This window comes from Numenius arquata, chromosome 1 (genome assembly GCF_964106895.1).
Source record: "Numenius arquata chromosome 1, bNumArq3.hap1.1, whole genome shotgun sequence".
Classification (NCBI taxonomy): Eukaryota; Metazoa; Chordata; class Aves; order Charadriiformes; family Scolopacidae; genus Numenius; species Numenius arquata.
The window spans coordinates 44062908-44077413 of record NC_133576.1 but is presented as its reverse complement, the minus strand read 5'-3'; the positions used below and the strand labels follow the sequence as shown (position 1 = coordinate 44077413).

The following is a 14506-nucleotide window of genomic DNA, read 5'->3' as shown; positions in this document are numbered from 1 at the left end:
TGCTACTGCTAATGAAAATAACTGACCGTCTTGACAGTCCTATCTAATTTTAATGGCAAATATGAGAAAACAGGACTGTTAAAAGAACCTCACAAAGACAGCATTAAATATTAGTATAGTAAACTCTCATAACAGGGCATTACATTCAGAAATACTTAAAGTCCACTGCAAGACTTTTCCCATTAGGATCCAGCTGAAAACAACGAAACAAATTCATCCCTGGCAAAATTTCAAGACCTGTGGCAAGTGTGACCATGATCCAGTCACTAAGCATTCAGTTAGCCATTTGATAAAAAAAATATTTTTGCCTTCACAGCTTCTTCCAGGCCTTTCTGGATGCACATCAGCAAATCCTTCATTGCAGCTGCACTGGTAAAACCCAAGTGTGTTATGGCATGATGCATCTGGGGAGCAGTCATCTTCTTCGCTTTTGCACTCATCATAATCTGTTGGGTATATTTAAGCAAAAGACAAAGGTGGAGAGCATCTAAATGAAAATACGATGGTTTGGAAACTGGAGCACGGTCATATCACTGTGATACCATGGTGGGATTACACCTTTTAGGTGTGATACTCTACTGTATGTGTCAGGCAGTTTCTGGGTCTAGAAGAGGTGGGATACTGGAAGCACAGCCTAGAGGGCTAATTGCAAGGCACTGACAAAACCCTCCAGGAGCTGTGCTACCAATGATGCTCAGCAGATACTCACTGAAATGTAAGCAACCTACTTCAGAGCTCCTATCCTCCTAAACTGATCAATAGCCCAAGGGGATGTTTCTAATCCCAGGGATTTCCTCAGCTGCCTCCCCCATTCCACATTCCTGAGGACATGGTTAGTAAATGCCCAGCATGTGTGAAGCAGGAGGGTTGTGTGACTGGTCCAAGTTGCAGTCTAGTTGCTTACTTAATTTTTAGGTGGCCGAAATCTTCATTTTTGAAAGGAAAAATATACTTTACTTCCCTTTCTCTTCCCAAGATCTAATTGCAACTGTGCACATAAGGGCGTACCACCATAAGTGGGACTCAGAAAGCAGCACTAACCACCTGCTCTATGGGGACTTGTCCCTGAAACAAACCATTTGTTTTAGCATAGATTTGAGGGGGGCAGGCACTCTACAAAGCACTACCACAAGATAGTCGTGATCTTACTAATTAACAGGATATGTAACTTTCCAGATCCACAGCTGTGAGGGTAAGAAGCAAAGAGAATGCACAGGGCAGACCATATACATGTTTCTGAAGTCATTTTGCGTGAGATTCTAATTGACATCTTATAATTATATTCTTTGGACAAATGTATCATGTTAAGGATATAGAATTTGGTATTTTTTTCAGAGATGACACATCAACTTGTGAAACAGAATTCAACAGCAGTTAGTCAGGAGACTAATGTTTTTTGTTACTGACTTAAATTACATATAAAGGAAAAGAAGTTGTACAATCAGCCATTGTGCTGGCCTTGGTAAAGTGTGGACTTTCATCTGAACTCCCGACCCACAGGTGTGTGAGGAAAACACATACTCCCAGTGAAGAAGAATTCACATGTTCATTAATTGTTTCTTGGGGTTTCTATTTCATGCAAAATTATCAGTGCAAAGCAGAGGATAATGTGTTTCAAAAATATTTTAGACTGAGCTAGTTATGACTGTGTACAGGGACCTGTTTCCACTGGTGGCTTATAATCCTCAGTTTGTCACCACTGTTTCTAACATCCCCGTATCTTCTTCTCTATAACATTAATGCTAACTACAGACAAAAAGACCAGTTGGTTCTTCCTTTTGGATCAGGAGTCTGAGAATAGATTTTCATCTATCTGTTTTACAGATACTTTCACCTCAAAAACTATAGATTAAAATTAGGCTTTATCATCTTTCTAGTTCTGAAGAACTATTGGGGTACAAGCTGCTCCTTACCATTTATGGAGAGACTGCTCTTGTCAACCATGAAATAGGAGCTGTGTTCAAAGGCATCACGAAAAGTGGTGATGATGTAGTAGATATCCACATCTTCTGCAATCAGTAAATTGAAACTTACCACTGTGCTCCCATTAGTAATACCCGTTACCAACACTTTAATCAGACCAGCATCCATCTGCTGAAGAACCTCAAGGGGCAGAGATTTATGTACCTGGAATAAAAACAAAATGCATGTGGAGGTGGACAGATAGAATAGGCTTCGTATGCTGCCCAGAAGAGAGCATTATGCATTACAATTGTGCTTCATACTCTGGAGGGCAGCAGAAGAAAGATGACCTTTTGCTTTATAATGCTTTGACTCTACAGCCAGTGAAGGATATGGTATATATTTAACCATGAATATTAAACAAGCTAAGCGATTAAGATACCTCGCCTGTCATTTGGCACAGGTCCTTGCCTCTGGTAATAGCAAGGGAGGAGACTGCAGGGAAGCTCCCATGTTCTGCCTCTCAAAATGCCTCCAGGGAGAGGGGGCAATGCAATATGAGGAGGAGCTGCCAATGGAAGTAGAGATGCCTCCTAACTCTCCACACTGCATATATGTTTCAGAGCAGAGGGCTCCCTCAGCTCAGGTATGGTACAGCTTAGAGCAGGCCACCCTCAAGCCTTTCTTCACAGGTTATTTCTCACCAGAGCCAAGCAAATAACACCTCTTTTTAAAGGCCTGGACCAGGGTAAAGAAAACAGAAAGGTATTTCATTTAATCAGCACTGCTACATAGTTCAACCTTCCATCAAGCTAGTCGTCCATTTGATTTCAGAAATATTTCATTAAAGTCTTCCCTGAGAAGTATCATACTATTTCTGCAAATTCTGACTGTCATCAGGGCACACAGCCCCAGTTCATGGTCCTCCTTGAGAGTCCAAGAGCCGGGCTAGGAAATAGCTCTGCATTATTTTGAATAGGAACAGTCATCCTCAAAGTATTGCAGCACCAAATCACGGCTGAACTTAGGTCAGTCTAGAGAAATCAATAGAATAAACATTCACAGTCCGTACATAGTAACTTTGGACTTCACTGGTGGTCTAAGAAAGAAAATGCCATCTTTTTCAAGGCACGCTGGGACTTAGTCATGATAGCCCCGGAAGCTGTGTCCTTTACCACATGGGAGAGCAGGATGGTCTGCTCTCTGTGGGATGGGAAAATACAACCCTGTGTGAGGCTCTGCATCAGCTGGGCTGTTAAGCTTCTCCACTGTCAGCTAAGATGGAGGCACCAACCCCACTCAAAGAGATAAACAGACTGGAGCTGTATGTTCAACCTCTTCCCGTTCCACCCTCCAAGGCTGGGTACCTCTGGAGGGCAGCCACCTGTGGGAACATCTCCTCCCACAGGAGAGCAGTCCATGGGGCAGGGCATATGCAGGAGCCCTAGGGGGATGTACAACAGCATTTGTATTTCCAGCACCGTTCCCCTTCATCTCCAGGCCCAGCATCAGTCACAGGAGGAAAAGACACAGGTCAGATGGCATCATCTCACAGGACCAACCCCAGACAAGACACAAGGCTAATACTAATTCAGCTTTAAAGGACATGTTGAGAAAACATTATACACAGAAATACAGCTTATTTCTGAGAAACTCGCCACAAAGAGAAACTGGTAAACATCCACAAGTTCTCCCCTCAGTCCTTTTCCTCTAGTGGCCCAGAACAAGGGGCCCGATAAGATTCTGCACTGGATTCCCTGCCTACCTGCATGTCCCAAATGAAAGCAGGGCACGCGCCCGCACACACGCACACAGAGTCTGAGGTTTGCATGCCAGGTCTTGCCCCATCATCTAACCCCAATGCAGGCAGAACGCATACCTGAAGACCAGATGCCAGGGTAAGCCCAGGCTATGTGACACCATCCATCAATGTCCTGAAATTTTCCCATTAGAATCATATCTCTTCTTCTCTCGCTTTCTCCAGGAGGTGCTCACAGATCCTCTATGTTTCCTAATATCTCTCACGTGTATCTGGGAAATCTTTTTACATTCTTCCACACTTAGGAATAGAAAGTACAGCAACAGAAAGCACGGGACATAAGTTTCAAGCCTGCATCAGGAAGGTAGTACAGGCTGTTCCGAGCTATTGATATTAAAATTACCCTTAAAAGCTGCCAGAGACAGTGCAACAGGAGACTGTCCACAGTAAGAGAGCAGCTCCCAGCAGCTCACCCATGCTGTCCCTGTTAACCCTCCTGAGCCTGGGATACACACATCTTCCTTGTACATAGCAGCTACTAGTTTCAATGCAGGACACGGAGAGACGGAAACAGCCACAGAAATACCTGAATTTTTGTGATTGCTCAGCATACTTGCCCTTTGCCTTCACCCTCCTGTGGTTGTCAGGCTCCCAGCAGATGCCAGCAGAGAGGCAGGCACAAAGCAGCCAAGCAACTGCACTCTAAGGGCCAGATGAGCAGCACTTGGCCCAGGTGAGAGCTGTCACATCGCTGCCCTGTGCAGGAGAGTCGCACGTCTTGTCCTTCCCAGCACCTCGCTTTGCTTTAGGCCCTCTCTTTAGGGTACATCACTCCCTTCCCCAGTCCCACTTTCCAGAGAATTAAGGGGGCAGGCGGGGACTACATAGTGGTCACCTCCAATGGCAAGGTGGAGGTGACACGTCTTCTGCAGGAAATAGCAGCTGGATTTCAGGGGTGAGTTTAAGGCAGAGTTTAATGTCAGCAATGTAAAGTAATGCTCAGGGGTGCAGGCAGTGACTCCTAACAGGGGGACCCCAGGGAAGAGGCAAGGCAAGAGTCAATGGTGGGAGTCAACAGGTGAAGCAGTTTCATTTCTCTTGTACCCATGCACAGAGCTTGTGCATTTTGTGCTGGATTCTCCCAGGTGACCACAGCTCTTGTGCATCTACATTTCAAGCCTGACTTACTTGCCTGCTATGTGTTATTCAGTCCCAAGTTACTTGCCCGCTATGTATTATTCAGCCCTGCAGACAGGCCCAGATTTTGGGTATCCTGCAGGGTATCCTGCAGCCCCTTCCTGAGCTGTCAGAGCTGATGTGCGTTGCATGCGTTCATGGAAAGGTAACATGCACGGAGAAAACACCTTGCGTGCACCTGGAAAGGGCTTCCATGTGCCTGGAAGTCCCAAACAGCAAACCTTACAGTGCCTCACAGAGGATGAAGTCAGAGTTGGAAGGATGGATAGAGCTAACTTCCCTACAAAAGCCTGGGCAGACCATAGGCTATCCTTGTCAGCCCCAAAATCTCCCATTTCACCAAGCCAGGGGGCTCTCGGGTCCCTTCTCCTCTCTCTTTCTGCTGTTTCACAAGCATGTACTGAAAATTTTGAGGTCAGCAGTAAGTTTTCATCTTTCACAGTTTTTGTCTGAACTTCTGGACATTAAATATTCACGCTTGTGACAACCTCTTAGCCCATCCCCGATTTCACATGTATTCCCTCCTCATCTGTCTTGTGAAGATTTTATTGGTGCTTCTTTTTACCTAAGGTTGTTTGTTTGTTTGTTTGTTTTGTTTCTGTCCTTATTCCTATTTTTCCTCACCAAGTAGGGACTAGGAGCTTGAGAAGTGTCAGGGGGACATTCACGGTATTTGTGTTTAGCCACTAGGTGACACTACAAAACCCTTTATCCAGAAGGCTACATGATTTCACAGCAGGTACCACACCCTAGGCTATCAAAATAACGGTTGATGAAGTGGGGCTAGAAAAAAGGATAAAGAAAGACAGAACTTTTTAGAAGGAAATATTCAATATATAATACCCTTGAGTATGAGGTTTTCCTACTAGACAAAAAAAATTATCTTGGGATCCACCACTGTATATACAATTTCTGTAGCACACAAAGGAAACACTAGCAATGCCAGACCATGAGAAACCACTATGCCAGAAGAAGAGCCACAAGAAAGGGAGAGAACATGAGCAAAATCAACACCAGTGTCGAGGGAAGGGAATGTCCTTTGCTCAGGCAAGAAAAACAGGAGGCAGATAAAGTCCAAGTTCAGGGCCAGGTGGAAGCCACACTAAACAGATTAACGGGATGGGAGAGGCCAATAGGTTTTTTGAGCAAAAGGGAAGTGGTAGGCTCAGTCAGCCAGGCTCACCCCATGGGTGTCTGTGGGGTGGTTGGTGGGTTTTCTGCGACCACCCATCCACAGGTCTCAGGCAAAATGTCAGCAGCTCGTTGGAGCTATTGTGGGTACTTGCACAGGAGCCTGTGTGGCCGGCAGAGCAGGGAACACACTGGCAGTCTGGAAACTGGAAATGAGTAAGTAAAAGGTACATTAATTTGAGCCAAACCCTGCATGAAGCCTGTTTTTTCACTCAAATTGAAAAAAAAAACAAAACAACTCTTCTCACTGTCTGTGCTTTGGCTGCACCTTCAGAGAGAAGGTACTAGAGCACACATCTGCCCAGCCACCATCACCAGCAGCTTTAAGGATGTCCTGAATTGCAGATAAATTCAAATTAATAAAAGGGATGAATTTACACTGGAATAATGAAACTGCCTTAATCCCTGTATCAACACTCATTCCACACTCATAGGGCTTTAGCTGCAATCATTTAAAGTGCATTAAGCTACACCAAACAAAGGCTATGTCACTTCCAAATGAGGGGGTCGCCGAGATAAGGTAATATCATTTATTAGTTTCACGCTTTTTGTCGATCAGTTATGTTTAAGACAACCAATTCAAAACAAAATTTTCCGCTCAGGAATTTAATGCACCTCGTTAATGGATTTTTAATTCAAAACTTTTGTTTTCTGATTTGTTTTCTTGAGGACAAGCCCTACCTGCCATGATATTCTTCTTGGCAGTTGCAAAAGAGCGATTAAGCAAAACCCAAGAAGAATAAAATACTCTCTTGCCTTTAGCTATGATGTTTTTCAACGCAGTGCAGGGAGGATGGTGAAACTAGCCTGAACAATGACAGTGCAAGTTGTTACATCAAGTTTTTACCTCATTCTCATCTACACATTATTTAAAGGTCAGTATTTCCATTTGCTGTGCTGCCAGTTTAACCACATGGCACTTAAGTGCTGGGGCAGATCTACGCCAAAGAACATTATACACATTAGGATTTATCAATCCTCCAAATTGTAGGTGATGACTCCAAAAAGGTTTTAAAAAAAAAATCTCTGGCGAAGTTTATTTAACTGGAACCTGATAATGCTTTTAAAGCCCATGACACTTTCCTCGCTTACTTTAAAGGATCAATTTCTGGCCCTTATAACCTGAAAAGAAAATGTGCACATCTTTCTGTTTTCCTAAACTGCCTTTTCCTTGGCATCTAGAAACACAATGTTTTTAATAAAATGCAACATATTTTGCCATATACAGTAGCTATGCAACTATAGCCTATATACAGTGGCTCAGAGGTAGAAGGAACCAGTACTAACGCATCTCGCCAGCTGATCCACAAAACCACTGTGCTGGAAAAGGGAATTAGTTCCTTATAATCACAGGAGATCATTTTCTGACTGAAACTTTGAGAACCTGGTAAAACCGACACAAAACTTACTTTAGTTCCTTTATGCAATCATTTTAGAAATTTTCCAAATATATTTCTATCTGTGATTTTCTGGGTTAAGGTATCTGACTGAATGAAGAAAATATATTCATTTTACTCCATTTTAATACTATGCTATTCCAAAACAGCCTCAGGCAGGGAGTGGTGCTGAATGAGAGTGAGGTCAGTGGAGAATTGCTCCCTTTTCACTTTGCTAATCACGTCACTCTCATTTTGTGACTGTTTTTCTGATGTGAGAGCTTGGGGCCAAAACAACTCGGAGAAAGCTGTGCTCCGCTAGTACAGCCAGAAAGGTGCAAACGGGTAACGACCAGTGGGAAACTCATTTGGTATCCAAGAAAATATCATGTGCAGCTAAATGGATCACACTTTTCCTTCCTCGCAGTTGTCTCTAACCCCACGCTGGCCTGACCTCTGCCCGCACACACGCTGCTGCCAGTGCTCCCGCTGCAGGCAGCTGGAATTCAGTGACGGGTTGTAACTCTGTACACAGTGAGAGTTTCTGCAGAATTTGAAAATTCATACCATTGCCAGCGACAGATTTATCATCACAGTTATCAAGGCCTCTAAAAAAACAGACAGTTGAGGGGAGATAAGGAAGGCAATAAAGAAGCCCAGCATAACTAGAAGTTTTCCAAGAACAAGTGTGCTTGAGTAAACACCAGCAGGAACAAAATTCTGATAAATTCACTAAGAAATTAGGAGAGTGATACTGTCAAAGGCAATGCCTGAGAATTATGAGAGCACTAAAGGTGCAGATGATATCGCAGTGCGCTTCGATATCCTGCGCTCTAATTAGAAGGGAGGGCAGAGGTGACTTATCAAGAAACCACTCCCTTTCCACATACGGGGCTACAAAACCAAGGATGATTATAAGAAATGTCAGTCTCAAGGTACTATGAGAAATGGTAATAACAATCACACAGTTCATTAATATACTGCTGTGCAGGGCAAGGATATCAGAGCACTTTGCAAATATCCATTAACTTTTCACCACACCCCTGGTGGGAATCAATAAACCAGTATAACCGGGTATGAGAAACACAGGAAATGGAGGCACCAGAGAATCCCCAAATCCCAATCTCGCTCTAAAACACAGCTGCACACTCATCCTGCAGTTTCAGACAGCCAGGGGAACTCAGACCTTACAGCTGTGCCAAGGGACACGCATGTGGCATGCAGCCTTCATGGGAAAAAGGCTGTACACGTGGTTTCATTGAGACTGGTAACAGGTCACGTCCCTCTAAGCCACTTACTTCATCAACAAAGAGCTGTGCGAAGGTTTGGTACTGCTCACTGCTTGTATTGCTAAAGCCCGGAGAGTATTTCACGTTTGTTATCCTTACTGTGCCGCTAAGCTTCTGGACAGCTGCAAAGTAAGAAAAAGACAATTTAAATACATGTCCCATGGACTGTAGTCCATGGACAAGTGTGTGACAGTCACTGGCATGCCCGGCTACACGAGGTATGCATCAGCTCATAACAGCAGAAAGCCAGTCCTCTGAAATGCAGCCAAAACCACAACGCCTTAACATAGGCATCCATCACCTTAGTCTGCCTTCTCTGACCCCCATATGACTTTCAAGAAGGGCACTGACCTCCTGTAGGTCTTTTATCTGCCAGCTCTGTCTTGGATGCTCTGGGGCATCTGAAATGCAGCTCTATGGCTATGTGCCATAGAGGGACCTGAATTGCTCTCCTAGACTCGGCTAGCTGTCCCAGCTTACTCTATGTGCAACGGAGCAACACCAGTCCCTCCAGGGGGCAAATCATTGCAGCACCAAGGTCCTCCCTCCAGCCTCAGAGGAAGGCCAGACAGCTGCCTGAGATTACACATCTAGTTTTAGACAGCTATTGTAAGGTAAGATGAACCCCAACAGGGTGTACGCCTCCTCCCTGAAGTTGTATCTGCTGAATCACGTTAAGGCAGTTTCAAATGTTTTAGGTTATTTCTCGGTATCACTAGTCTTGGCATCGTTACTACGGACGCTGAAGGTGACCGCAAGCAGAAGAGAAAGGGCTTCTCAAGATGTGATTCATACCCCTAGCAGCCTTTTAGTGGCTAGCCAGGCAAGCTCACTGCCACCACCCAATACCGTGACCATTGCCAGCCAATTGTCTTCACACTGCCTGCCAGCTGCTAACAGACCATCACCCCTAGCATACCAAGATCTAACATTTCAATATTTTATATGAATATAGGATGGTCTTCACCAAAGGCTTCAAGAACTCTACCATCTGGCTAAGGATTTGGTTTAAAATTGTTTCTGAATCAAGTGACCAGTCTTTACTTTCTGGCGTACCAGCTTGCTTTCCTCCCTGCACACATCTGTCCTGATTTCAACAGTATATAAAGCACCAGGTTCCAGCTCTGAGACTGTCAGACTCCTATACTGACTTTTAGTCATCCATTTTAGCTGTTTTTCCTGAAGCAGGAAGAACTGAAAACTAGGACTCTGCATAAACTCTATGGACCATGTTATATCAAAGCTGGTTCTAGTCACATTGGGGGCAATAATCCTTTGAACTGGGACAGGTACTAGAGGAAAAGAAACAGTCATCAAGTAAAGCTTTGCAGGGGAGAGGAGAAAGTCGTGCCTGCTTAAAGCAATCCACAGAAGGAGGCTTCCTTTATCCCAGCATACTTCTAATCCCAAAGGAACCCTCACCACCACTGGTCAGATCAAATGATTTGGCTTGCTTTTTGCTATGCCTTGTTCTGTCAGATGAACATGTGTCTTTAGGTGATAAACTGCATTCAGTTATCGGATGGTGGGAGCGGAAAATGTTCAGAACAATTTTTGAGCAAAAAAAGAATAATCAGTAATTAAAAGAGATGACAGACTTCATTATGAAGAGTTAGCTGAGATTGACTCTCCGGGTCAGAGATGCTGCCACAAGGAGGAGCTATGTATTAAACTTCACCAAACATGGATTTTTGCCCTCTGAATTTCCTGCCCAGGGCTAGTGAGATACCACTATGGTGGCTCTTGTTCCCTTGGCATAATCCCTACACAAGCTACTTTCCCAGCAGAAGCACTTGGGTGAATATTTGATTCATCAGGAAAAGAAAACAAGTTTTTATCAACTGAACTTGTTCGTGTAGAATTCTTCAATTTGTTTTCCAGCTGGAAGAAAATTACCTTCACATTTTTTTCAGTTAAAATCAGCTCTTTTGTTACTTTTTTAAAAAAATGAACATTTTTTGGTTTCATTTTTAAAAAAATCCACATTGTTTTACTCTTCCCTACAATAAAAGGTGGTAGAAGGAACACAAAGCAAAGTAATAAATGAAGCTTTTCAGTTCAGGTCAAAATGTTGTTCAGTCCAAAATTATTTGTTTCCTCCATTTGGTCACCGAGGTCCCGAAGCAGTTATTTCTCACCCGTGCCAGGCAGAGCAAAGGATACAACATGAAGAAGAGAGAAGACAAAAGCTGAACAGGGGCATTGACATGGCTGCCCAGAGCTAAGCAGGACTGGAGAAGTGGACACTGTGGCACTGGTGATTGGGACTGGTGGTACAAGAGAGGCTGGAGAAGCAGCAGAGCTGGCCTTACACAGCTGAAAAAGAAGTTTTACAGGGAGAAAGGAATGAAGGAGAACCAGAAGTGCGGCTGGATCAGTGGAAACCCCCAGGAACGGGAGATCGTATAGGAGGGGAAGAGAAAAGAGCAGAGAGGATTGTGGTTTGGGATCGGAGAGATGTGGAGGTCATGACAGCCAGAATAAAGGCAAGCAGAAAAAAACTGAAATACTTCAAACCAGGACAATATCACTTACTAACACACTAAAGAAAAAATACATTTATCAATGGGCAGAGACAGCAGCATTCCTATCCCAAACAAAACTGTAATTTAAAGACCAAATTTGACTCCAACCTCAAAATATGATTCAGCTCCAATCTACAGAAAAATCCCCTAATTAGCTGCAATACATCTGCCCAAACCCAAACAGATTAAGCACCCCACCACCAGCCTAGTTACTGTCAATTGCAGCTCTTGAGAAAGTGGCTCCCAGGTTTCCACGCAGCTCCTGCCCCACAGAGAATTTGCGGGGCTCTGCCTAATCCATCCTCACTGAGAGAAATAGGGAGGAAGGTCGTTTGCCTTCCCAGTTCTCTACGGTAGCTCTAGAGGCGGCTGCTGCTGCAAGTACCCTGGTGCCAGAGCACGCAGGAGAAATCAAGGTGTGTGGCAAAAGGACAAGCAGCATATGTTTCGATGAGCCACACTCAGTGCACTGTATGATTTTCTTCATCTGCTTTGAGAATTACCAGAAAGAGAAATTATTTTGACAGGTTGAATTAGGAAAAAAGTGCTGATTCCTGCAAGAAAATAGTTTTGACATAGAAAAGCTAGTTTCAGACACCTTCAGCCCAGACCATGGATTCCAGCTGTGCGTCTTTCCCAACTCTGAGTGAGGTTTTGCTTCTCATGCAGCCAAATTACCATGTGTGTAGGCCCCCACCGAACATATACTCACTGTGGTCCATGGCTGACCCTGGCATTGGGCTAGGAGGCGGAGAGGCGCCTGGCAAAGCTGGTGGCCCCAGAGCTCCAGCATATTTCTCAGACCAAGAGCTGTTCTCTCTTTCCATCTCTACATGTTCTCTGACAGTGGCGTTGAAGGTGGGAACGCCAGCATCCCCTGTGGCCAGCAGAGCTCTACCAGGGCCACCTTGAGAGTTGGCTTGAGGCACACCAAAAGCTGTGTGACTTCTGGTGGTAGCAGAGGCTGTTTGAGTTGGAAACACCAGCGATGGAGCACTGTGTGGCTCTTCCCTGGCTGTGCCCATGGGCGCATCTGTGAGAGTAGCCACTCGCTTCGATGCACTGGGGGAAGCCTCTGCCACAGAGCTTTGTTGTGATGGGCTTACAACAGCCCGCTGCTCTGCGTTCATGGTCAGTTCCTTGCTGGCTGCGACCCCTGTGGTCATGGTGCTGTTGTCCCTGCCAAAGCCCATTTGTGGTGCCAGGCTTTTTTTCCAAGGGGCTGGAGGAGTACTGGTGGGAGAAGAACTGTGGGGTGGTTGCTTGTCACCCAGGGGCAGGGCAGCAGGAAGCTGTACAGCAGTGCTTATCTTGGAGCCAACAGCAGCCACCATCTCAGTGGTGACAGGGGAAGCAGGGCCTGCAGAGCTTACTTCTTCAGGAGCAAACTCTGTGTTGTTTGTTACTTCAGGAGCCATCGTTTCAGTGAGAGGGTCCACAATCTCACCTGCAACACAGCAAATGCATGTTGAAATGGGACCTCAAACTGGATGAGGAGGCACCAGGGTCTGATCTGAAAATGGGACTGAGACCACTCAGCCATGTATAATAGCTTACAGAAACAGGCCTTGGATATTTCATTAATACATTGTAGTGTACGTGAATGTTATGTTGTTGAACCTGGTTTGTGCCTACACAAAGAAGCACATTTGATTCCTGGGTGTCCTCTTCTGGTTGGCAGGCCGTGGACCATTATAGTGCAAGGAAATTAGCCACAGACATACCAGAAGAGGAAATAGTATGCCTCATGTTGCTCAGCAGTCAGTTATTAGGCTAATCAAGAAGGATCTCAGAGGGATTTCATCTGAAGATATATATAAGGTTCACCTTCATGCTCAGACACAGACCATATATACTTGATCAGCCAGAGACTGTAAAGGTGCATCTATATACACGTTGTGTGCTATATAAACAGTTGCAATAAACGCAGAGGTAAAAAACCACAACTTACTCCAGTCTTTCATGCCAAAGGGAAACCACATGCCAGTCTTTTGCTCACCCTCACAGTTTCTTCCAGGTCGGGATGGATTGGTATCCATGGTTGTCTTGCATCTGCACAAGTACGAGCCCATCAAATTGATACACTCCGCGAACACAGAGCAGTCATTCTCGGTGTGAGAAGCACATTCATCCCAGTCTGTAAGACCAAAACAGAACATCGGTCAGACAGCCTCCCTTCTGGCTTCATTAAGCTAGAAATAATCATAAAGTAGTCCTGTCTTCAGGTTTGGAAATTCTGAATGTGGTCTTCCTTTTTCATCGTTTACCTGACAGCCAAGCTCTGAGTGATGCGGAACACTGTCTGTGTTGTTATGTATGCTCTCACATAAAAATCAACCTTTGTCCTTGTACTCTGAAAAATATTTTCTCGAGGTAAAGACTGTTTTAATAATTTTTTTTAGAAGTAAACATTTTTTTGAAGTGAAAAAAATGTTGCAGATCTGTACTAGAGATGCTATATCAAAAGCATACATTATACCAAGTTCTGCGCACAGTACCTCCGGATACATCAGGTAATGAATAGATCTGTTACCACTAGCTACCAGTAGATAGAATATTAAATAGATACTTAATCAAATAACCTTCTGCTTCAAATAAAAGGTAAATGGAAGTAAATCCCAGGAGAAGCACTCTTGAGATCTTACCAGAGGAAGTGCTAAGGGCAAAAACTCGTTTCGTAGAAGAGTTCTTCTCAAAGGTAATACTGTAAAACTGCAACCCTCTTTCTGGTAGTCTCAGAAAAGAGCTTCTGGTTCATCAATGCGCGAATATGCTTAAAGAGTCTTCCTTATGTCTCATTTCAGCTGCTCTGAATCAGAGATGCTTCTTTCATAGTGTTATCAACCTATTTTATTGCCGTGTGTCTTCACTCTGGAGGGATTTAGATCTGAAGTCTTGTATTACTGTTTGCACTCTGTTCCAGTAATATGCAAAGGCTGAGTTAATGTTTTGGACATGAATAATCTCACGTGAACCTCCCTATGTGCAGTCCCTTGTGCATACACCTTCACTGCCTCATGGCCATAAGTGAGGGAGGGCAGAAAACCAGACTGAAGACTGTGTCTTGGGACAAATAATTCTGATCAGAGGCTAGAAAATTGTTTTGAACAATGCACTATAGTAAGTGCTTGTTCTGCAAACATGCAGAGATTAATCACTGTGATTATTTCTCCGAAACAAAGGAAAGTCCCATTCTAGAAATAGAAGGTGCAGAGCCTGTGTGTGCATGCGCATACATGCATTCATCCTTCTGCTTGCAAACAGACT

The 14506-nt window shown here is 44.3% G+C and overlaps 1 protein-coding gene across 1 annotated transcript in view; it reads right to left on the bottom strand.

Annotated features, from left to right (window-relative positions):
• The window catches only part of UMODL1 (uromodulin like 1), a 53003-nt gene that overhangs the window by 11985 nt on the left and 26512 nt on the right, over positions 1 to 14506 (bottom strand). Inside the window, exons 11-15 of the mRNA XM_074154101.1 lie at positions 13239 to 13376; positions 11952 to 12686; positions 8724 to 8836; positions 1914 to 2127; positions 309 to 446 (exon numbers count right to left, since the gene is read on the bottom strand). Coding sequence (XP_074010202.1) covers positions 309 to 446; positions 1914 to 2127; positions 8724 to 8836; positions 11952 to 12686; positions 13239 to 13376 — 1338 coding nt within the window. The remainder of the gene's footprint in view (positions 1 to 308; positions 447 to 1913; positions 2128 to 8723; positions 8837 to 11951; positions 12687 to 13238; positions 13377 to 14506) is intronic.